At 41.3% G+C, this 23111-nt stretch overlaps 1 protein-coding gene across 1 annotated transcript in view; it reads left to right on the forward strand.

Moving 5' to 3' along the window:
• TFAP2D (transcription factor AP-2 delta) overlaps window positions 1-23111 on the forward strand; it is a 128145-nt gene that overhangs the window by 11486 nt on the left and 93548 nt on the right. The window contains exons 4-5 of the mRNA XM_029596111.1: window positions 4882-5047; window positions 9599-9717. Of these exons, the coding sequence (XP_029451971.1) occupies window positions 4882-5047; window positions 9599-9717 (285 nt within the window). The remainder of the gene's footprint in view (window positions 1-4881; window positions 5048-9598; window positions 9718-23111) is intronic.

Here is a 23111-nt window from a genome sequence, read left to right on the forward strand (position 1 = left end):
GCATAAACTCCAGTTGCTTCAGATAAATGGCCCACATTGGTTATACACTCTTGAGAAGAAACAGTAATGCATGCGTCCTAAAATCATAATAAAATGCAGATTGCTCCTGAGTTTAGTTATTGCAATTCCAAAACACCTAGTTATATTAGTTTATGAATTAAAATAATTTCCTCTAGCTTGTGTGTAAAGTGATCTTTTCTTCAGTCTTTGTAGCTCAAGATAAAAACGTCTAAGTTTAGATTTCTTTTAGTTTCAAGAATGTATTTATGAATAGAATTATCTATATAGTGGAGAACTGCAGAAATCATCTTGGTTCTAAAAAACTGATTTTTTTAGGTCTTTTATTGGACAAAGAAGCTTTTGTAGTGCACTAATTTTTTATACCATTTATTTATTTATTTATTTATTTTGGATTTTTATATACCGGCATTCGAGACAGCAGTCACATCATGCTGGTTCACATAAAACGGGAGTGCATAATAAACATAAACTAGAACATTGGTGCGGAAAAGGCAGTTACATGTAACAGGGTGGCTAGAACTTGGTGAAGAGGAAGAGAAAGGACAGTTATTAATTAATAATGGCTAACGATAGTAGAGATAGTTAACAATAGTGTAAATGACAATGGAGGTTGAGGTTGGGGTGTTTTAAAGACGTAACCATATTGGGTTACGTCTTTAAAACCAAGAAGTTCATTTACTCAAGCATCTTTTTTTGCTAGTCCAGTAAAAGGTACCAAAACCTACTAATATTTCATGTTCCAAGAGTGTCTTTTAAAATAATAACCTTGATTTGTGGTATAAAACCATATTTATGGAAGGATATGCTTGATGTAACTCAAAACTTTAGTTTTGAAAGAACATTTACCTTCCTTATAGAAACTCAGGGGAATATTTGGGATTATGGTGCCAAGGGAAGACACGTTTTAAACTGTTGAAATCTTTGTTACTTTGTTTTGGAAGGTCTGTGCTCTGTAGACCATTAAAGGTGAATTTTAATAGTCCAGCCCGCCAAAATCAGGAGATCCATGAATATGTTGGGCTGGCACGCGCAGAGAAGATTTTAAAAGCCGCCTGAGTACGAGCATAACTCCCAATGTACGCACAAATGAAAACTTCCAAAAAAGGGGCAGGGCAGGGCAAGGGCATCCCTGGATATCAACTTCAAATTAGTGCATAAATACCTATGTGCACAGGTGCACACCGGAGTCTCCTGCCACGTAATTTTACTTCTGCTATGGAGAATGTATAAAGGATTAAAATAAAGATAAATAAATAGATAGATCAGCGGGGTTTTAAGAGTCAGGGCTCACAGGGGAGAAGGGAGGCTTTTAAACAAGGGGAGTTTGGAAGTCCTATCCCTTACCTGGGTGACCTGGGAATGAACTTGGAAAACTGGTAATGCTGTTGGCACACATATCTATCCAAATCCCCCCACTCATGCATGTGCGAGTGTACTGGCTCATGCCAATTGGATGCAGCCATTTTATAACATACATGCATGATGTAAAATCAGCTGTCCGTGCATATATGTGCATGCAATTTTATAGGGATGTGTGCTTGTGTGCACAAATGCCGGCTCTTCCTCGAAAGTGAGGGGGATTTTGTTAGATGCACGTGCCGATGTAATTTCCAGTTTCTCCAGTTCATTCCCAATTCACCCAGGTAAAGGATTGGACTTCCTAACCCCCTAGTTAATATGCCTCCCTTTTAGCCCAGCCCCTTAAAAGCCTACTAAATAGCCTCTTTTATTTTGTTTCATTACTTACACACCTTCCACAGCAGGAATAAAGTTATGTGGTAGGAGACCCCCGACACAAGCTTGTTCGCGTAAATACTTATGCGCACATTTCGTGTTACAGACCCGGATGGTCCATGCCCCACCCACGTTTTGCCTTTCCCATTCATGCGCATATCAGGAGATAGGGGCCTACCTGGGCGCTTCTTAAAATCTGTGTGGCGTGCGCCGGCCCAAGATATTCACTTACCTCCCGGCTTTGGCACATGCGGGGCTTTTAAAATGCCAAAACTGAGAGATATGCACACAAGTTGGGCCAGTGCGTGCTGAGCGGATTTTAAAACGTACCCAAGTATACATGTATCTCTGGCTATGTGCACAAGCCAAATGTTTTTAAAAAGGAGGCAGGGTGTGGATGTGTTCTGGACAGGGCATGGGCCTGTCAGGGGAAGGCCAAGAGATGTGAATGTAAATACTTATGCGTACAGGCACGTACCGGGGTCCCCTGACACATAACTTGACTACTGCTGTGGATGGCGTATAAGTCATATAGAAGTCTAGGCTAATCAGCAGGGTTTTAAGGGTTGGTACTGAGAGGGGAAAGATAGGGGTGCAAGTCCTGTCCCTAAACTGGGCAACCTGGGAATGAACTGGGGAAAATGGTGAATGGCGTCAGCGTGCGTCCCTTATAAAATTCCATTTAAAATTGTGAGCACATGTACATGCGTACCAGCTATTATAACATGCTCTCGTATAAGCACATACGTTGTAAAATTAACGCGTCTCTGGATGTGAGCCAGCAGAGGCATGCACATGTGAGCTGGGCACCTGTTTAAAAGTTACTGTCCCTGTATGTTACATCTAGCAGTGAACTTTGGGCCATTCTGGCACAGACTTCCTACCCCTCTGTAACTACAGAGTTAAAAAAAACCCCTGGGACTTATAAATGTTTGTGTTGAGAGGAGGATCACACATAGTGAAGTGATTTGCCTGCTTCTATTAAAATTTAGTTAAGATGTGAAAACAAGTATTGTATCATCATAACAATTATCCAAATTTATTTTTGTATTTGAGACTAGATATTTTAATCTTCAGAAGCTCATTTCACAACATTTTTGGATAATTCTTATGTTGGTACAATGAAACATATTGCAACTTACAAAGAATCCAATTTTCATCTGGACCAATATTGAAACTACTTCTCCTAATTGATGCCAGCATACTACTGTGTACTGATCAAAGGACAAGAAAGACCTCCAGTCTGACCTGTAGTACAATAGGTTCTACTTTTGCCTTTTATATATTTATATTCATTCATGATCTAGCTGTTCTGGATGATTAAGTGCATCCATTTACAGTTTTTGTATGTCAACACTTCATCATGTCAGCAATGTATAATTTGATGTGCTAAGTAATATTTTCTAATATGTTCCTTATGTACTTCAAGGCTTCATGGGCTCTGTTGTTGGCTTATTCAAGACCAGATAACTCAACAAAGGGGTTTATTTACTAAGATGCATTAAAATCAGCCTGTAAAATGCATATTCATTAATGGGGCAAATTAAATACCACTTTTGTTAAGTGGGAGCCTATTTTCTAATAGCCTATGATACTATGCTATGCCAATACCCATTAGTAAATAGGCCCCAAAATGCTTGTATTTTGTTAACATTTAAAGAAACATCCACTCCTTTCCCGATTCCATCAAGAGAGAGGTAAATATTAGAGATGGCACAAAAGACTACAGTTATGGATTGCAAAGGTTAACCTTGCTGACATATCTGTGTATTTATCATAAGAAAATACAATCTGAGAGTGAATTACTCTTTAGAAAATGCAAGAAAAAAATAGTCATCCAAATAGATATGTTTATTTACCAAAAGCCCTATTAAGGATGCTTAAAGCTGGAATCATCTTCTTGCAAAACAGTCTGAATTATTCTGTTGTGGAAATGGTCTATTGATTTACATGCTTAAGTCAAACTGATATACTAAATAGCAGAAATTATCTATGTGCAAAAACATGTAAAACTCCAGACATTTCAGGGTTTTCATGTGATTTTTGACATGAAGTCCCATTTGTGAAAGTTTCCAGAGATTTTGGTCTCCACTGTAGTAAAATTTCACGTGTAATGACATTTAGTTTAAATACAAAATGATGCAAGATCATGCAAAGCAACTTCTTTAATTAGGAATGTGTTGAAAAAGAGCATGCAAAAAAGCCATCAGGGACCAGTTTTTGGAAAGAAAATAATTATACATCTGTGCGGTGTATTTATCTCATTTGTCAGCTTCCCACAGCCATATTTTGTTTAAATGTTTCCTATGGGGTTTATCTGCACCCGTAGCAAACTTTTGCATGAAGTGGTTACTAATCTCTGAGAAATTCCATGGGCTAATACATTAGCCTCTTAGTAACTATTTCATAGTGGACAAACTCTGATTGTTTTTAAAGTTATTATTGTCATTTAACAGAAATTTTGTGACCTATTTTTACTTGTATATTTAATGGAGATGGGCAAAAATTAATGTGATTCTAAAATACTCTTATAAAGCCTGCCTATAATTAGCTAGGTTTATTAGTTTTTGATCAAAGATCAAATTTATATGGACTTAGCTTTCTTATTTTTTTTTTTAATTCTGCAAGGTGACATGCAAACGTTTTGCCTTTTTTTGCCCTTATTTGTGCCCAAAACCTAAATCAGGTATTTAATATTGCAGAAAATGACTTTATGACTCACTTATTATATTTTTGCCATGGTTTTCTCCAGAGAAAAATGTATGTCAGTTTTTCTACTGTTTTCTTCTTTAAGAATAAAAGGACTACTTTTGTTGCTAAACTGGCTGCAATCTTTGCATTGGAGAAAAGCTGGCACAAATCTTCAACTTAAGAGCTCCAGTATCTGACTTGAAAACCTCTTTAGTATATTTGAATAGGGGCTACATTAGTAATTAGAAAATAGTGCTGTGCACCCTTGTCTAGTTTCCCTCTCCGCCACAGACTGTGTAACCTTTCCTCTGCTCAAAACCTACATTGCAAGATCTTCAGGGCACTACATTTTAAAGAAGTGAACTGTCTTCAATAGTGCAGTCTATCCTGCTGGCCTACAGAACTTTCATGATTATTGCTATTGTTATTATATAGGTGGTACCTGTGTGGTGAATCCTACAGATCTGTTCTGCTCGGTTCCTGGTCGTCTTTCTCTGCTTAGCTCCACTTCCAAATATAAAGTGACAATTGCAGAGGTGAAGAGGCGCCTTTCCCCACCAGAATGTCTCAATGCATCTCTTTTAGGAGGCATTTTGAGAAGGTAGGCTAACCTTTACAGGAAAGGACTTCTAAAATATTATGGAATTTATTTTCTGTCTGAAATAAAAGATATCACCAAATCATTAATTAATTAATCTAATCCGTGAGTTAGAAAATGTACCACAGCAGGTGCTGTTCTTTTCTGCCATTTCTGCCAGTTCCTTAGGAAGGGTAATTGTCAAGCAGCCTGCACCGCAGTAAAGTCTACGCGCACATTGTCCACACAAGCTTTGCTGATTATTTTCAAAGCAAGCTTAAGTGTACAAGTGCAGTTTTATAAATATTTTCAGGTAATTGGCCGTGTGCACACACACATTTAACTCACATAAAGTTACACTTCCTCTTCAGAGGCCATAACAATATATAGGTACACTTATGCACCTACTTTCTAAAATCAAAAAAGTACTTGTAGGTTGACTCCACTCCAACTCTGCCCCCTGAAATGCTTCTGCTCAGTTTGCATAAAGTTAGGGCCTAACCCGGGTTATGCACGCCCTTTTCAGTGTACCCAGGCCCAGCCTATTTTACTACAAGCATTTGCACACATAAAAGTGGATTTTAGGCATGCATTTGTTTTGGAGAAGTATCTCTTTAATAACCGAGCAGGAAACAGGACAGCCGTAATGAAAATCATTCACGTTGCTTTTATTGAGTTGATAGATTTTGGTAACAAACATTCAAGTTGAATACATTTTACTGGACAAATGTCCAAAAACCAGAAATATACCTTAAAGCTCTGACCCATTCATTAAGATTGGGAGGTTCCAAGTTCTTACTCTACACCTTGTGGCTGATGTGCTAAACTGAAATAATTGTACAAATGGAAAATATTGTGCGTTATTTGTGATAGTGTGCTTTGACCTCCCTTTTACTATGTGAAGTGGATTTTGTGAAATTTTTTTGCTTTGTAAATAGTAAAATTTTGCATGTAGTTTTATGCTTCTGAAATTGTATTTATATTAATAGTTAATGAGTTGCTATAATGCAAAATTATGCAAAACAGCTCATTAAGAATTAGACATAGTAAAACTGTGTCCTTTAAGGGACCGATGCAAATAGATCCTTTCATATAATAAAAATATTTTATTTCTTCTGAAACCTATTACAACCATCAAGCTAACATCATTCAAAAACCTAAAAAATATACTCTCTTTAAATCATATAGCACACACAGTATCAAGACCACTCTGTTAAAACCAGACGCTACATTGATCCTACAACATCAATAGACAAAACATCCCATAAATTGAAAAGACAACAACAAAATATCAAAAAAGTGACAAAAAACACAAACAAATAGACAATATATTAAAATGTCACCATCATTATTACACATACATCACCCCATGAATAACATCACTCTACCTTGGATGACAATTGGCAATAAAAAAAAATCTAGCTATGCACATGCAAAAACAGCAACATACACACACCCAGAAAAAAAGTAGTAGTAGGAGAGAGAGGGCAGGAGAGAGAGAGAGAGAGAGAGAGAGAGAGAGAGAGAGAGAGATTCTTTACAAAACTCAGTCTGATACATAGTTAGATTTCTTATTGCCAATTATCATCCATGACAGAATGATTTTATACATGGGGGTGATGCATATGTAATAATGTGAGTAATTCTACTCTTTTGTTAATAGTGGTGACTTATTTTTAAGTATTATTTGTTAATGTTTATGCCATTGTTTTTAAATTTTGTATTTTGTTATTGTTTTGAGTTAATGTGGTGTTTTGACTATTGATGTTGTTTGCCCCATTAAATATCTGATTTTAGCAGAGTGATCTTGATATTTTTTGTGCTTTATAATTTAAAGAGAGTATTTTGGATATTTTGGTATAATGTTAGCTTATAGCCTGAAATAGGTTTCAGAAGAAATAAAATATTTTTATTACATGAAAATATTTATTAGCAATTGAATTTATTATTTATTTGATGCAATATTTATTATATCTGGTTTTTATTTTTTCTATTAATGAAACTATGCACAAACTTGACTTCACAAGGCTAATTTCACAATAACTTTAACTATCTTAGATCAGAGAGGTATAGTTAAAAGATTTTATGAAATTTGTGGTAGAAAAACAATGCAGCTATTTTTCTATCAGGCCTATGTGCACATAAGACGTAGTAGAAAAATAGTTCATGCTAAACTGCCAACAGTATCCAGTTTTTCTCTGCTTAGTACAGCACTGTGTATGTTGTGTATAACTATGAAAATGTTAGGTAGCAGTAGTAGTAATATTAGTAGTAGTATATCTGCCTCTTTGTTCATAAAAGTTTGTGAGAAAGACAAGCATATAGGAACCAATCTTAATGTATTTAGAAGAGAATGGAAGTCAACAAAAATGTTTCAAAAAACATTAACCATGGCAATTGTATTCACTCCCAGTCCTGGAGGGCTACAAATAAGCCAGGTTTTTAGGATATCCCTAATGAATATGCATGAGATAAATTTGCATACAATTGAAACAGTGTACATGCAAGTCTATCTCATGAATCTTCATTAGGGCTATTTTGAAACTCAACCTGTTTCCAGCCTTCGAGGACTAGAATTGACTACATTACCCTCTGGATTTCAAACTTCCTATTTATTAACAAGGGGGTTCATATTCAGATGCTGGCTGGCTAGGAAAGTTAGCTGAATAAACTTATCTGGTTACATGTGCTGGGATATTCAGCAGCATGCTTGCACCATTGAATATGCATGGTTATTTCAAAGTTAGATGAATACGTTTTTCTGACCATCTTTAGGATTATTCTCCAGCATTTCTAAAGTTATCTATCTATGGAAGACATTAATCAAGCTGTAATATTTTATCGCAGGAGGAGCGAAATATCATTGGGGGTGGAGAGTTCCCACAATATTTTACCCCTCTCTGACAATATATTGCAGCAATATCACTGTGTTATTTTTTATCATGGAAAACCTCTATGATAAAAAGAATGTGGCAGAGGCTGCAAAAATGCATGATGGAGACCGATTTTGCATGGGGCACCATCATTTTAAAAGGCCACATGGCTTGAAAACCACCCCTCAGAAAGTTTCAAAAATACCCAGGGGTTTTGCGCAACCCCTGCCCAGCCCCACTGCCTTTTGAGGCAGTGCCAAGTTTAAAGGTTTAAGAAAAATAGATTTTAAATTACATCATGATATCACAACCATTTCCTATCCCACTCCCTTTTGTTGTAATCCCCACCCCAAAGAAAGACCCACCTGGTGCCCCCATCCCACCTCCCCCAAAATCTTTCCAAAATAATTAGGCCCTGGTGGTGGCCTCCCCCCCCCTCTCACCTTGCCTCAAAAACAGGCCTGGTCTAGGGTGGCCCCTTGACCATGACCCTATCTTCTGGACCCCCTATCTAAAAGAAGACTTGTTGGGATAGGGATAGTATAGACTTGTTGGGCTAGGGATAGTATAGAGTGCTCCCTAACTTGATACCATTTTGGAATATGGCCTTGATTTGCCCAGAGATAGGGACATTCCAGGCTACCTCTATATCACCAATAAGTCTTCTTTTAGGTAGGGTGGATGTAGAAGGTGGGGGTCCTGTGACCACCAGTGTCTGATTTCAGGTAAGGGGGAGAGGAGATGCTAGCACCAGATCCTAATTGTTTTGAAAGAGGGGGGTCTTGGGGAAGAGGTTGGGGGTACTGGGGGTGGGCAGGGGTTTTCAATAAAGGGGAGTGATTATGGAAAGGATGTGGGGCATCACCAAACATTTTAAAATAGTATTTGTTTTACTTATGGACTCAGTACCACCTTTATAAGTGGCAGAGGAGATGGGCAGGAGTCTTGCAAGAGCCCCCGGAGTATTTTTTACACTTTTGGAGAGGTACAGTTTTTGGTCACATAGCCCTTTAAGAAACATCGCTGGGATGTCGGCATGTGCATTAGCATCCCGATGTCCCCACAATGTTTTATACACCTCCTCAAAATTTGTTAAAATGACATGCTGACTTTTTTCTGAGTCAGCCACAATATTTTATTTGCATAGGTTTGACTATGTAAGAGCTGCTTTGTATGGATTTGCAAAATTAATGCATGCATGCAAATTTCATGCAAAGCAGTTCATTGAAATAGGGGCAGATTTCAGGTCAAAATATCACATGATATCACTAAATCACATAGTATCACACAGTATCATGCAGTATCACCGTGATATGGCTATATCACGCGATAAGTAGCATTTATTGAGTGTTGAACTCTGTCTAATGCGTATTATAGCCATATTGCAGCTTAGTAAATCTAGGCCTATGTTATCTGATTAGTGCTGAGCTAGGCAGATAACTGTTTTAGCTGGATAAGCAGTTATCCATTTCAAGGACAGTTAGCACGGCAAGATTTTGAAATCCCACCATTTGTTCAGCTAAGTCAAAACTTAGACAAATGGTGCTGAAAATGGACCTCAAGATTTGTTATAAAGGAGTTTATTGTGAAATGGAATCCCTGCCTCTTAGATTATTGTAAGATATAAATCTATATATATATAGTTGATTCTGACTTTGAACAGGTCATCCAAACCATTTTGTTTTGCTTTTTGTCTTCACAGAGCAAAATCCAAGAATGGAGGGCGCTGTTTACGGGAAAAGTTGGACAGACTTGGCTTGAATTTACCCGCAGGGAGAAGGAAAGCAGCAAATGTAACTCTCCTGACTTCTTTAGTGGAAGGTATGCCATAATTCGCAAATGAAAATAAATAACTAGAATTATTTGACTGTTTTTTCCCATGCCAGCACATGATTTGATGTTTTATTGTTTTCGTTATTTTTAATATTATCTGTGTTATTTTACAATCTGCAAAGCATGGTATTACCAAATCTGTGGAATATTAGGGGGTAGATTTTAAAAAGTGCGCGCGGGAGTAGATTTGTTCGCGCAACTCGGCGCAAACAAATCTACTCCCGATTTTATAACATGCACGCGCTGCCACGCGCATGTTATAAAATACAGGGTTGGTGCACACAAGGCTGCACAAAATCGGCAGCCTGCACACGTCGAGCCGCGCAGCCATCCTCCGTTCCCTCTGAAGCCGCTCCGAAATCAGAACAGCCTTGGAGGGAACTTTCCTTCCGGCCCCCCCCCACCTTCCCCTCCCTTCCCCTATCTAACCCACCCCCAGCCCTAACTAATTCCCCCCCTAACCCGAGACAGGCGTAACGCGCGCACCTGCTTGCTGCCCGTGCGCCATGTTCCGGTCCAGGGGCTGGTCCGGAGGCCACGGCCATGCCCCCGGAACACCCCTGGGCAAGAACCACGCCCGCAGCCCCGCCCCCGGAATGCCCCCGATGACGTGCCGGCCACGACACGCCCCCCGACATCCTCGCCAGGAAAGCCCCGGGACTTACAAGCGTCCTGGGGCTTGCGCACGCAGGGAGTGGAAGGGGCAGCTTTTTGGGGGTTACGCGTGTATCTTACACACGAACCCTTTGAAAATCTGCTGCTAGATTTTTAAATATTTATTTATTTATTTGTTTATTTAGGAGTTCGATCTCTGGAGGCTAGAGTGGCAAACTTGGAGGAGCTGAGGCAGACAGAGAGGTATATAGATGAGACCTTCAGGTACATAATAGCCAAGACCCAACTCCAGTCTGGCAGCCCTGATGCTGCCTTGGAGGAGGAGGTTCTCATGATTGGAGAGCATCAACCTGGTGCAGCAGGAAATGATCCTGTAGCAAGGACCTGTCTCCACCGCACCAAGAAAGTGTCTCTCAGGGCTACTACCAAGGAGGGAAGTGTTAGGTTGGCTGTCATAGCTGGTGATTTGATTATTAGGAATATAGACAGCTAGATGGCTGCTGGGCATGAGGATCACCTGGTAACCTGCCTACCCGGTGCAAAGGTGGTGGACCTCACACATCACCTAGATAGGATTTTAGACAGTGTTGGAGAGAAGCCAGCTGTCATGGTACATGTAGGCATTAACGACATAAAAAAATGTCAGATGGAAGTTCTAGAAGCCAAATTTAGGCTCTTAGGTAGAAAGCTGAAATCCATAACCTCCAGGGTAGCATTCTCTGCAATGCTCCCTGTTCCACACACAGGTCCCCAGAGGCAGGCAGAGCTCCGGAGTCTCAATGTGTGAATGACACAATGATACAAGGAAGAGGGATACAGTTTTGTAAGGAACTGGGAAACCTTTTGGGGAAGAGGGAGTCTTTTCCAAATGGATGGGCTCCACCTTAACCAGGCTGGAACCAGGTTGCTGGAACTAACTTTTAAAAAGGAGATAGAGCAGCTTATAAACTTGAAAAAAAAGGGGAAAGCCAACAGTCTCTCAGCAGTGCATGGTTCAGAGGGAGGTATCTTCAAAGGATACTAATGAAGCATTAGAGTTAGGGCATTCCAACAGAGAGGTTCCAATAATAAGAAAAGTAGTCCAAGTGCCTATAATTAAAAACTCACCTGAGCTAAAAGATTCAAATTTATCCCTGTCAGCTGAAAAGCAGAAGGTAAATGCAAACAAAAAACATACTTTGAAATGTTTGTATGCTAATGCCAGAAGTCTAAGAAGTAAAATGGGAAAATTAGAGTGTATAGCAGTGAATGATGACATATACTTAATTAGCATCTCAGAGACATGATAGAAAGAGGATAATCAATGGGATAGTGCTTTACAAATTATATCGCAATGACAGAGAAGAGCATCTTGGTGGTGGGGCAGTGCTTTATGTCTGGAATGGCATAGAGTTCAACAGGATAAAGATCCTGCATGAGACTAAATGCACAATTGATTCTTTATTGGTAGAAATCCCTTGTATGTTTGGGAAGAGATTAGTGATAGGAGTGTACTATGTCCACATGGCCAAAATGGTGAGATGGACAGTGAAATGCTAAGAGAAATTAGGGAAGCTAACCAAACTGGTAGTGCAGTAATACTGGGAGATTTCAATTATCCCAATATTGAATGGGCAAGTGAAACAGGGCAAGCTAAAGCTCCTGAAGGGAATAAAAGACATTTTTATAGAGCATTTGGTACAGGAACCAACGAGAGAGGGAGGAATTTTAGATCTAATTCTTAGTGGAATACAGGATTTGGTGAGAGAGGTAATGATGGTGGGGCCACTTGGCAATAGTGATCATAATATGGTCAAATTTGAATTAATGACAGGAAGGGAGTCAATAAGTAAATCCATGGCTCTAGCACTAAACTTTCAAAAGGGAAACTTTGATAAAAAGAGAAAAATAGAAAAAAACTTAAAGGTGCAGCTACAAAGGTAAACAGTGTGCAACAGGTGTGGACATTGTTAAAAAAATACCATCCTAGAAGCACAGAACAGATGTATTTCACACATTAAGAAAGGTGGAAGGAAGGCAAAACGATTACTGGCATGGCTAAAAGATAAGGTAAAAGATCTTCTTTCAAAAATTGGAAGAAGGATCCATCAGAAGAAAATAGGATAAAGCATAAGAATTAGCAAGTTAAATGTAAGAAATTGATAAGACAGGCTAAGAGAGAATCTGAAAAGAAGTTGGCCATAGAGGCAAAAACTCACAATAAAAAATGTTTCTAAACATATCAGAAGCAGAAAGCCTGCAAGGGAGTCTGGTGACCGGTGGATGATTAAGGGTTTAAAGGGACACTTAGAGAAGATAAGGCCATCGTGGAAAGATTAAATGATTTCTTTGCTTTGTTCTATGGAAGAGGATATTGGAGAGATACCTGTTCTGGAGAAGGTTCTCATGGAATATGTGGTAGGCCTGATTGAAAAACTGAAGAGCAGTAAATCACCTGGACTGGATGGTATACACACCAGGGTTCTGAAAGAATTTAAAAATGAAATTTCAGACCTATTTCAATTAATTTGTAACCTATCATTAAATCATCCAATGTACCTGAAGATTGGAAGATGGCCAGTGCAACCCCTATATTTAAAAAGGGATCCAGGGCTGATCCAGGAAACTATAGACTGGTGAGCCTGACTTCAGTGCCGAGAAAAATCGTGGAAACTGTTATAAAGAATAAAATCACAAAACATTTAGATAGACATGGTTTGATGGGACTTAGCCAACATGGATTTACCCAAAGGAAGTCTTGTCTCACAAATCTCTTACAATTTTTTGAAGGAGTGAATAAACATGTGGACAAAGTTGAACCGGTAGATGTGGTGTATTTGGATTTTCAGAAGGCGTTCAACAAATTCTCACATGAGAGGCTTCTAAGAAAACTAAAAAGTCAATGGATAGGAAGCAATGTCCTTTTGTGGATTTAAAGTTGGTTAAAAGACAGGAAACAGAGAGTAGGATTAAATGGTCAGTTTGCACATTGGAAAAAGGTAAACAGTGGAGTGCCTCAAGGATCTGTACTTGGACCAGTGCTTTTTAATGATCTGGAAAGGGGTACGACGAGTGAGGAGATCAAATTTGTGGATGACACTAAATTATGGAGAGCAGTTAAATCTCAATCGGATTGTGATGAATTGCAGGAGGACCTTGCAAGACTGGAAGATTGGGCTTCCAAACGGCAGATGAAATTTAACGTGGACAAGTGCAAAGTGATGCAGTTACATTCTCAAGTAAATCTTAAATGGGCTACGTGCATAAATTTCAGTGTTAATGCGTGTGGCTGGGCCTTGCATGTGCCACGCAAATTTTACAATGGGGTAGGCTCGATTGCATCGCCGCAATTATTTTGCGAAAAATCCCCACCCCCGTGCACATCTCCCACATGTGTGTGTGCAGATTTTAATATCCGACGGGAATGTGTGAGTGGCCATAGGATTTTATAATATGGCATGTCCATGTGTGCCTGCCGGGAACCGCACACACATGGACTCGCGTGTGCTCCTTTTAAAATTGACCTCAATGTTAGGTTCTATCTTAGGAGTTACTACCTAAGGCCTGGATTCATCATTCTTCACAGAATGATGAATCCAGTGAAAATGGGGTGCAGAGGGTGAAGGGGGAGGCAGGCCTGCGAAAGCCCGCAGCCTTCGCAGCACGGTGGTGCAATTTCATCGTCCACGGTGTGCCGGCTGCTGGCTTTCGCACTGAATAGCTCCACCGTGAAAGGTGGCACTATTGGGCATGCTACTGGTGGCGATAATGTTACTAACGGGGTGGCGAGGGGGCGAAGACACTGCCGAGTCTGCCCCCTCACCACCCTGATTCCTCCCCTCACTGCCCCGACTCGAATTTGCATGCTATCGCATGCAATACGGCTGTATCCCGTGCGATAAGCCTTTAGAAAATAACTCCACAAGATAGAGATCTTGGTGATATAGTGGATAATACATTGAAATTGTTGTCCCAATATGCTGTGGCAATCAAAATAGCAAACTGAATGTTAGGAATTATTAGGAAGGGAATGGCAAATAAAATGGAGGATGTCATAATGTCTCTGTATCGCTCCATAGTGAGACCGCACCTTGAATACTGTGTGCAATTCTGGTAAACACATCTCAAAAAGGATATAGCTGCACTGGAGAAAGTGCAGAGAAGGGCAACCAGAATGATAAGAGGCATGGAAGGGCTGCCCTATGAGGAAAGGCTAAAGACATTATGGCTGTTCAGTTTGGAAAAGATACAACTGACAGAGGATATGACAGAAGTCAATAAAATCCTGAAAGGACTTGAACAAGTTAATGTAAAAAGGTTATTTATTCTCTCAGATAATAGAAGGACCAGGGGGCACTCCATGAAGTTAGCAAGTAGCTAATTTAAAACAAATTGAAGAAAATTCTTTTTCACTCACCACATAGTTAAGCTCTGGAATTCATTGCCAGAGGATGTGGTTACCGCAGTTAGTGTAACTGGATTTAAAAAAGGTTTGGATAAGTTCCTAGAGGAAAAATCCATAAACTGCTATTACAGTAATTAATAAGCAATACTAGCTTGTGATTTATCTAATGTTTGGGTACTTACCAGGTACTTGTGACTTGGATTGGCCACTGTTGGAAACAGGAGACTAGGCTTGATGGACCCTTGGTATGACCCAGTATGGCATATCTTATGTTCTTATGTTCTTGTATACCGTTGTTCCAAAACAAGATCACAACGATTTTTAGAATCAGCATTCAAATTCTGGATCAGCATTCCCATTCTGGGTTAACATTCATATTCTAGGTCAATGCAGCAGTAAATATATATTCTAGGACATATTCATACATAATCTAGTTCAACATAACAGCAATTACTAGGTAAACACATCAATATCTAGAACAAGTTAACTAGGGTGTTCTGATGGTGGTTTGTTATCTATAATTTCCATTTCATTATTCTTCACGTAATACTCAATATGTTGTCTTGTTGCACTTTACATCGCTCAATACTTATTACTCAGTCTACTCACATAATCTATGGTTCTGACAGAGACGTTGTCAGCATATTAATAAATAAACATAATAAACACATGGATATAGTAGTTAAAAAAAGAAGATAAGAACATAATAAAATAATGAGGGCTAACAAAGGCAAATAAATGATGCATATTTATAGTATTTTATGGGAAACTCCGTGGATAGATGGAGGGCATTCATGAATCATCTGTGGTAGCTCCACTTCCTGTCCACTCTAAATATCTTTTTCAGCTTGTGACAATTGTTTCATTTTTTGCTAAATATCTCCCAAATATCTGCTCTTATAAAAGTTACTAGTCAAAATTTTCCCACTATTTTCCCTTCAGGTTCCAAAAATAATGGTATGAATCAAGGACAATTTATATCTAGTGCAATAGACATCATTAGTCGTGAGTAGTGAATCTACAATGATCCCCTTTTTGGCTAAACATTTGTTTTGTAACTGGATTCTTCCATAGTGGCATGAATTAAAAACGATTTGCAGCCTTGTCTCATTTACAACAGGAAGGCTGGGACCAATGCAGAATCTGATTTCACAGTGCCTCAGCACTAAAATGTAACCAGTTATTTACAAACTGGTTGCACCGGAATAAAGGAGCCAACCCACCCCAACTAAGGTGGGGAGGCCACAACCAGCGAGGTGTTCCACCTCTGGAGCAAGGGAGGGGCAGGGGCTGGGGGTGTTGGGCCAGCAAACAATTTAAAGGTAAATTGGCCCCTCCCCTCCCAGCCTCTTCTTTTGGCAGTTTTTGTGGGTAAGGAGGCGCTCTTGGCTTCCTTCCCCCACTTCCCATACCTGTGTGTGGCCTACCTTGGTTCCTGGACTAGCCCATGTTCCAGCATGGTTTTCTGTGGGTGGTCTCAACTTCAACTCAGGTCTTTCAACTAGCGGCAGGTAGGTGGAGGATCGAAGGAGGGTAGGGTATTTGAGACCTGCTGCTTGGGCTTGGCGTGTCCTGTTTTGGGGAGTGGGCTGCAGGCCTGGTAGGCCGTGCATGGCTGATTCCGTCACCCCTCTCAGTGCAAGGGAGGCCCCTGACCCCTCCCGGCCCATTGTTTGTGCATGTGGCTCTTTCCTACCTCCTCCTTCGGGGTCTGCCTGCTACGGTGTTCCACCATCCTAGGGGGTTGCACCGGGAGCATCTGAACCTTATATTAAAAAAAAAAAAAAAAGGGGGGGGGGGGGAATGTGAGGATTTTGTAGATGAGGGATGGCAGGGCCTGGGATCATACGCTCACCAATCAGTGCTGGCGTGCCGGATGTGTGGCTTTTCATGCTGTAGTCAGAGATAAAAAATATAGGCTCCCAGTTTCAGCATGTTTGGGTTTTGTTGTGGTGGCTTCTACTCCCTTTGCATACCGTGTGCTGAAAGGGAAGAGTGATCCTGGATTTTCCGCACAAGCTCTTGCAGTCAGATCAAGGGTCTTGCTGCTCCTCCTCCTGGCTGGTGCTGCAAAGCCCTGTTCTTTTCCGCAATATGTACTTTTGTTTGGGCGTGGCAGGCCTCTACTAAGATCATGCTTGACTGACTGGTTGAGCCTCAGCTGCTGTGTTGTCTGAGATGCAAGCACTGGAGAAGAGGCATGCAGCTGCATAAGATTTCTGGGAGAGGGTCGGTGGGTTGGGCCTCCTGCCCCCTTGCAGTGACTTTGGGTGTTGCGACCTTTTTTCTAGAGTTGGTCACGCTGGATTGTGGAACCTCCTGAATCGGGCTGCCTGGCTGCTGCCTGCTCTCATGGTTGCAAGAGGCATCCAGATGAGTCATGCCACAGTGAGTGCATCCCCATCTCCCCTACCTGTGACTCCCAGGCCATTGAAGTTCAGAGGCTAGTGCACACACGTGTGTTGTGATAGGCTGTGAGCTTTGCACTGGCCCATTAGGTGGTTCAAAGAGTGTAGTGGTGAAGGTGCTCATGTGGTCCCGGGATGGGGCATTGTCACCCATGCAGCAGACCTTTGCAGGGGTGAATGAGACGCAGCCCCTGCAAGGTTCGGGACTGTAGAACCTTTGAGCCTGGAAGGCCTAGGGACAGTCAGGTTTAGGCCGGGTCTCGGGGCAGCCGGATGTATGTATTAAAAAAAAAAAGCTGGATCGAGGGCGCTGAAGCTCTTTCAGTTGGTCCTGGAGGACAGTGGTCAGCGCAAAAAAGGGAAACAATAATTCCCCTGTATTTAGGTCCCTGACGAGACCTCAGTTTGGAATACCATGTACTTTTGCAACACCGTGCCATATGCGTTCTACAGTTTTGTTCTGCTGCTATGGCGACTGTTTAGAGCTAAATAGCAGCTTGCTTTTTAGGTTGCAGGGAATGGCAAATAAGAAATAGACTACAAGATATTTCTCTTGACTCTGTGACATTCTCATCAAAATGTTCAACTTATTTAACATCATCAGTATTGTTCACCCATATTGCAGGATATCTTCAGGCATCACATGTGTCCCCCTGCAGTGCAAAAGGGTGGAGATATGAAATCTTCTGTATTTTCTGTCACACTTGCCTGCTCTTCAATGCTGTTTTCATAATTTGAAGTTAGTAGTACAGAGTTAACTTTGGTGTTTCGACTGTGTTACTTACTACTTTCAGAGAGAGCACTCTAGTCCTTGCATACTGGGTATTCACATTTTGCCCTTTCAAGTGCACACACACACACACACACACACACACACACACCCAGCATATTCATACTGAGCAGCACTAGCCTCTTTACTCAGGGTGCTGTCTCTCCATGGAGCAATGCAGTTGCATTGTGACATTCTCCATTTTGTTCACCATTCCTTTCCTAGTGGATCCTAACATTCTGTTTGCTTTGACCACCATGGCCCAATCAGCCAACTATTTCGGTGTTTTCTCCGCTATGACTCCAGGAGCTTTTCTTGGGGGTTGCTCTAGTGTGCAGCTTGACACCATATGACTACAGCATGGGTTGTTTTCTCTATGTGCTTCTAGGTGAAGCACATAGGGAAAACAACATTTGTACAGATTGAATTTTATCTACCATTTGGATGCCCAGTCTTCTAGTCTCGAGGGGTGCTCCTGCAATTTATCACAGTCCGCTTGTGTTTTAACTACTCTGACTAATTAGAGTGAACAATTTTAAGGTTGTTCTTTGGTGGCAGCACATTTTCAGCTCATTACCATATCAGTTCACCCCCACAATCCCACTCTGGCGAGCATCACTGCCATCCCACAGCGTGATGCAAATGAAAAGGTTTGACATTTGTGCACGGCAGCCAGGCTTCGGCGCTACCACATGGGTGGGATGCCTTTTTATTTCTATGCATGTGCTGATTGGGAAAAAGCATGACCTCAAGTCACATTTCTGCATTGTGGGCAAAAGAACTATTCAGCCAGGACCACTGTAGTGAAGAACCGGTCAGCCCATGAAACAAGCATAGTATGGTAGCCCCATTTGCTTATTATTAGGGGGTTAGCCACCATGCATAGTGGGGTTGAATAATAATGATGGCCAAGAGAGACTGAGTGGCTATTCCCTAAGTCAACTTGATTAATAGCAGTTAATGGACTTCTCCTCCAAGAACTTATCCAAACCTTTTTTTAAATCCAGCTTCACTAATTGCACTAACCACTAGGGATGTGAATTGTTTTTTGACGATTTAAAAAAATTGTCAGATATTTTTTAAATCGTCAAAAATTGTTAGAGTCGCGATACAATAGAAATTCCCCCAATTTATTGTGAAAAATCGTAAATCGGGGGAGGGGGGAGGGCGGGAAATCAGCACACCAAAACAATCCCTAAACCCACCCCGACCCTTTAAAACAAATCCCCCACCCTCTCGAACCCCCCCAAAATGTTTTAAATTACCTGGTGGTCCGGGGGGGGGGGGGGGGGGCCTGGCGTGATCTCCCACTCTCGGGCCATCGGCGCCATTTTGGCTGCCTCTAATATAAATGGCGCCGATGGCCCAATAAAAAAACAACCCACCCGACCCTTTAAAATGTCCCCCTTGATCCCCCCCAAAAAACCCTTTTAAAATTACCTGGTGGCCCAGCGGGGGCGCGATCTCCCGCTCTCGGGCCATTGGCTGCTTTAATAAAAATGGCGCCGATGGCCCTTTGCCCTTACCCTGTGACAGGGCAAAGGTAGCGCCGGCGCCATTTTGAATACTGGCAATACGGCCCGAGTGCAGGAGGTCACTCCCGGACCGCCGCTGGACTTTTGGCAAGTCTTGTGGGGGTCAGGAGGCCCCCCCAAGCTGGCCAAAAGTCCCTGGGGGTCCAGCGGTGGTCCGGGAGCGATCTCCTGCACTCAGGCCGTATTGCCAATATTCAAAATGGCGCCGGCGCTACCTTTGCCCTGTCACAGGGTAAGGGCAAAGGGCCATCGGCGCCATTTTTATTAACGCAGCCGATGGCCTGAGAGCGGGAGATCGCTCCCCGTGCTCCCGCTGGACCACCAGGTAATTTTAAAACCTTTTTTGGGGGTTCGGGAGGGTGTTTTGATTATCGGATCGGCGCAGCCGATAATCAGAACTCAAATCTGGCTGGGCGATAAAAATTTTAAGATTTGGATCGGAACCGGAACCGATCAGATTCCGGTTCCAATTCACATCTCTACTAACCACATTCTCTGGCAGCAAATCCCAGAGCTTAATTGTATGTTGAGTGAAAAAGAATTTTCTCCGATTAGTTTTAAATGTGCTACTTGCTAACTTCATGGAGTGCCACCTAGTCCTTGTATTATCCAAAAGAGTAAATAACCAATTCACATGTTAAGGTAGCAAGATTTACATTCAAAACTGAGCAAGTGTGATAACTGATAACAGAATATTACGGCTAGCAACATTTTCAGGGTGAGCAGCCTTCTTTAAGTCAGGTAAGGCTTCTTGAACATGCTTTGTTTAAGGACTTTGCTACTGCTACAGTCTTGTAGATTTCTATGCTGGAGGTGGTATGAGCATCCATTTGTTGGCAGCCTTTTCCTGCTATCCAATGTCCTTGTTAATATTCCTTTGGAGTCCTTATGATATTAATGTGTACAAACATAGCATTGCATGCTTGGCAATGCTTCTTAATCAGGCCCCCTCAGAATGACCTTGAGTGTACAGGAGATATGCAGACTATGTTAACACAGCAGGCCCAGCATTGGGGACCACTGTGGCTTAGCTACATTTTGACATTGCCATTGAGCCAAATTGTTAGAGCTGTCCAGTTACTTTGTTCTCCCAATCATTTATATCACCCAGACACTGTTTTTCTTTGTCTCAGCATTCGCTTGGTAGTGGGCTCCTATCACATTGCTTTGAGAAAGTGCATGGCAAGTTCTTTATACATCTCTAAAGAAAGTGCATGGAACAAGATTTTTATACATCTCTAAGCTGTCAGTATGGATGCTCTTGCTTATTATCATAATGTTAGCCCATTTTCCTCTGAACTATCTCCTTTTAGTGTTAACATTGTCTTCAATTTGCTTTGTTGTGACCAGATATCTTTGGTGTTGATTCCATGCTGCTTGACTTCTGTTATTGTTTTGTTATCTCAGTTTCATGGAGAGGCCATGGAATGCATTCTGGACTCAATAAACAAAGGGCCACCATTGGCTACCAGTGATTGGTTCAGCTAGTTACTTCAATGAATCTCATAGGATAGGGGTCAGAAGGATGGCCATCCAGCAAAGGTTCTATTCCCTTGTCATCAGCTTGTGGCTCCCCCCTTTAAGAATTTGGGGCCATGGCCAGAGGTATGGCAGGTAATATTGCCACCTAGAAAAGTTAATGCAGGATTATGAAACATCTGTCATCTTCTTGGTTTGGATAGTCATGCATTTGCAGTCAGATACCTTGCTCAGCATCCCTGCATCAATATAGACTTGATGATCTGATTAGCTTGGTATAATTGATACTCACTGTCCCTGATGCATGTCACTATTTTCCAAGACCAGAGCATATTAGCACAGATTTATTTTCTCTTCCAGGAAGAGTTGCCCCTGTGAATGACTGGTTGTTGTCCAAGTAAGACATTTCATCTAGTGTTCATGAGGTGGCATCATAGCTTGCACAGCATAGGGGCTACTTGAAGTTTATTTCCTCAGTACTGCAAGTGAATGGAAGGGTGATTTATATATGCCTATAATCTAGTCTCTAGCATATGCACGATAGAAATTAAAGGACTCTGGAAAAATAACCCTGAAATATTATAGGCTAGTAATCACCCAGTGTTTGCTAATACATTTGCTAAGTTTGTTACTGCATACAGTGCATCCCACATAATAAACTCCATAGGTTTCAGGATAGAAAGCTGGACAGGTATATGGCTATCTTCAGCACATTCCAGAATGGAGGCAAAGACATAGGTTGGTGACAATATGCAGTATCCTCCTCTGGATTTTTAGAGGGATGATGCTATCTCCAGAGCAGTATGCATTTCGGGTAAAATATTGAACAAGAGCATCAAGAGTTGTTAAAGCACTAGGCAACATCAATGCCTGTAAGATATGGCTGCAGCTGGGTTGGTGGAGTGCCCACGGCAAGTGAGGTATCACTACCGTGGGCTTGAGGCGGGGGTTGACCATGACCCATTATCCAGCCAGCCAGCTTTCAATTCTTGAAAGCTGGCTGGCTAGATAATACCAAGTAGCATGGTATTCCTGCTCTTACGTTGCATCGGTGGGTGACAGCGAGATGAACTGGCTGTCAGGTCTTCGACTTTGATGGCCGGGATTGGCCTGCGCATTACCCAAAATTGTGTTGGCACGCTTAATGAGTGACACCTGCTCTTTTATGGCACTGCTTCAGCACACTGCTGAGAACTTTGTCTATAATCAGATTTGAATGCAGGATAACCTGAGGGGCAAGGCTTCGATGGCCGTGTATCCACAACAGTGCTACATTGCAGTAGCAGGATCCTATGGAGCATTTAATGAATTGAAATTCAGCAGGTGAGTTTGTGGTCACCCATGGAAATTGAGAATATTTTAGTAATTGATGCTTTTGTAAATTGAATGAATGTTAGTAATTGTTTTGTAATTTAATTCTTGTATGCAATGACCTATGCTGTGGCCATATCCATCCAATAAAGATCTTTTTTCGAATAATGGACTGACAAATAATTTGTTTCTTACAAATATGACAGCATGGGACAAGGGTGAGGTTAATTACAGATAGGCGAGAGGAGGTGGATGCACCTCAGATGGTTATGTACAGAACATTTGAGAGCTATTTATACACAGCAGTCTGGTGTCTCCAATATTTAAAACACTGACATCAGCCCCTGCCACCAGGTAGCTTGGATGAGGGAAAATGTCTTTATCCAATCAATTTCTAAAAAGGAAGCCTACAAAATTCTTCCAAATGGACAATGTTACAGGGTAACACATTTTTTTTCAAAGTGGAGGAACTTGATTAAATCTTTATCTCCAAATTTGCCCATGCTTTTCAGCAACAAAAATTTCAAAACAGGCTTAGTCAATCTTGATTTATATACTAAAATCAAAGAGCAAAAATAAGATACACAGATATAGGTACATTTTAAAAGCCCTGCGTGTACCAAAAGTGGGAGATATGCGCAAACGTCAAGCCGGCACATGCCGATTGGATTTTAAAAGCTGCCTGAGGACGCATGTATCTCTTGCTGTGCGCACAAGGAGAAAGTTTGCTAAAATGGGCAGGGAGTGGACATGGTCTAGACAGGGCATGGGTGTGTCAGAGGAAGGCCAAGAGATGTGCACATAAATACATGCACAGGAGTGCACTGGGGTTTCCCTGCTGCGTTAAATTTACTACTGCTATGGATGGCATAAGTAAGTAA

This window comes from Rhinatrema bivittatum, chromosome 3, assembly GCF_901001135.1.
Source record: "Rhinatrema bivittatum chromosome 3, aRhiBiv1.1, whole genome shotgun sequence".
Taxonomy (NCBI): domain Eukaryota; kingdom Metazoa; phylum Chordata; class Amphibia; order Gymnophiona; family Rhinatrematidae; genus Rhinatrema; species Rhinatrema bivittatum.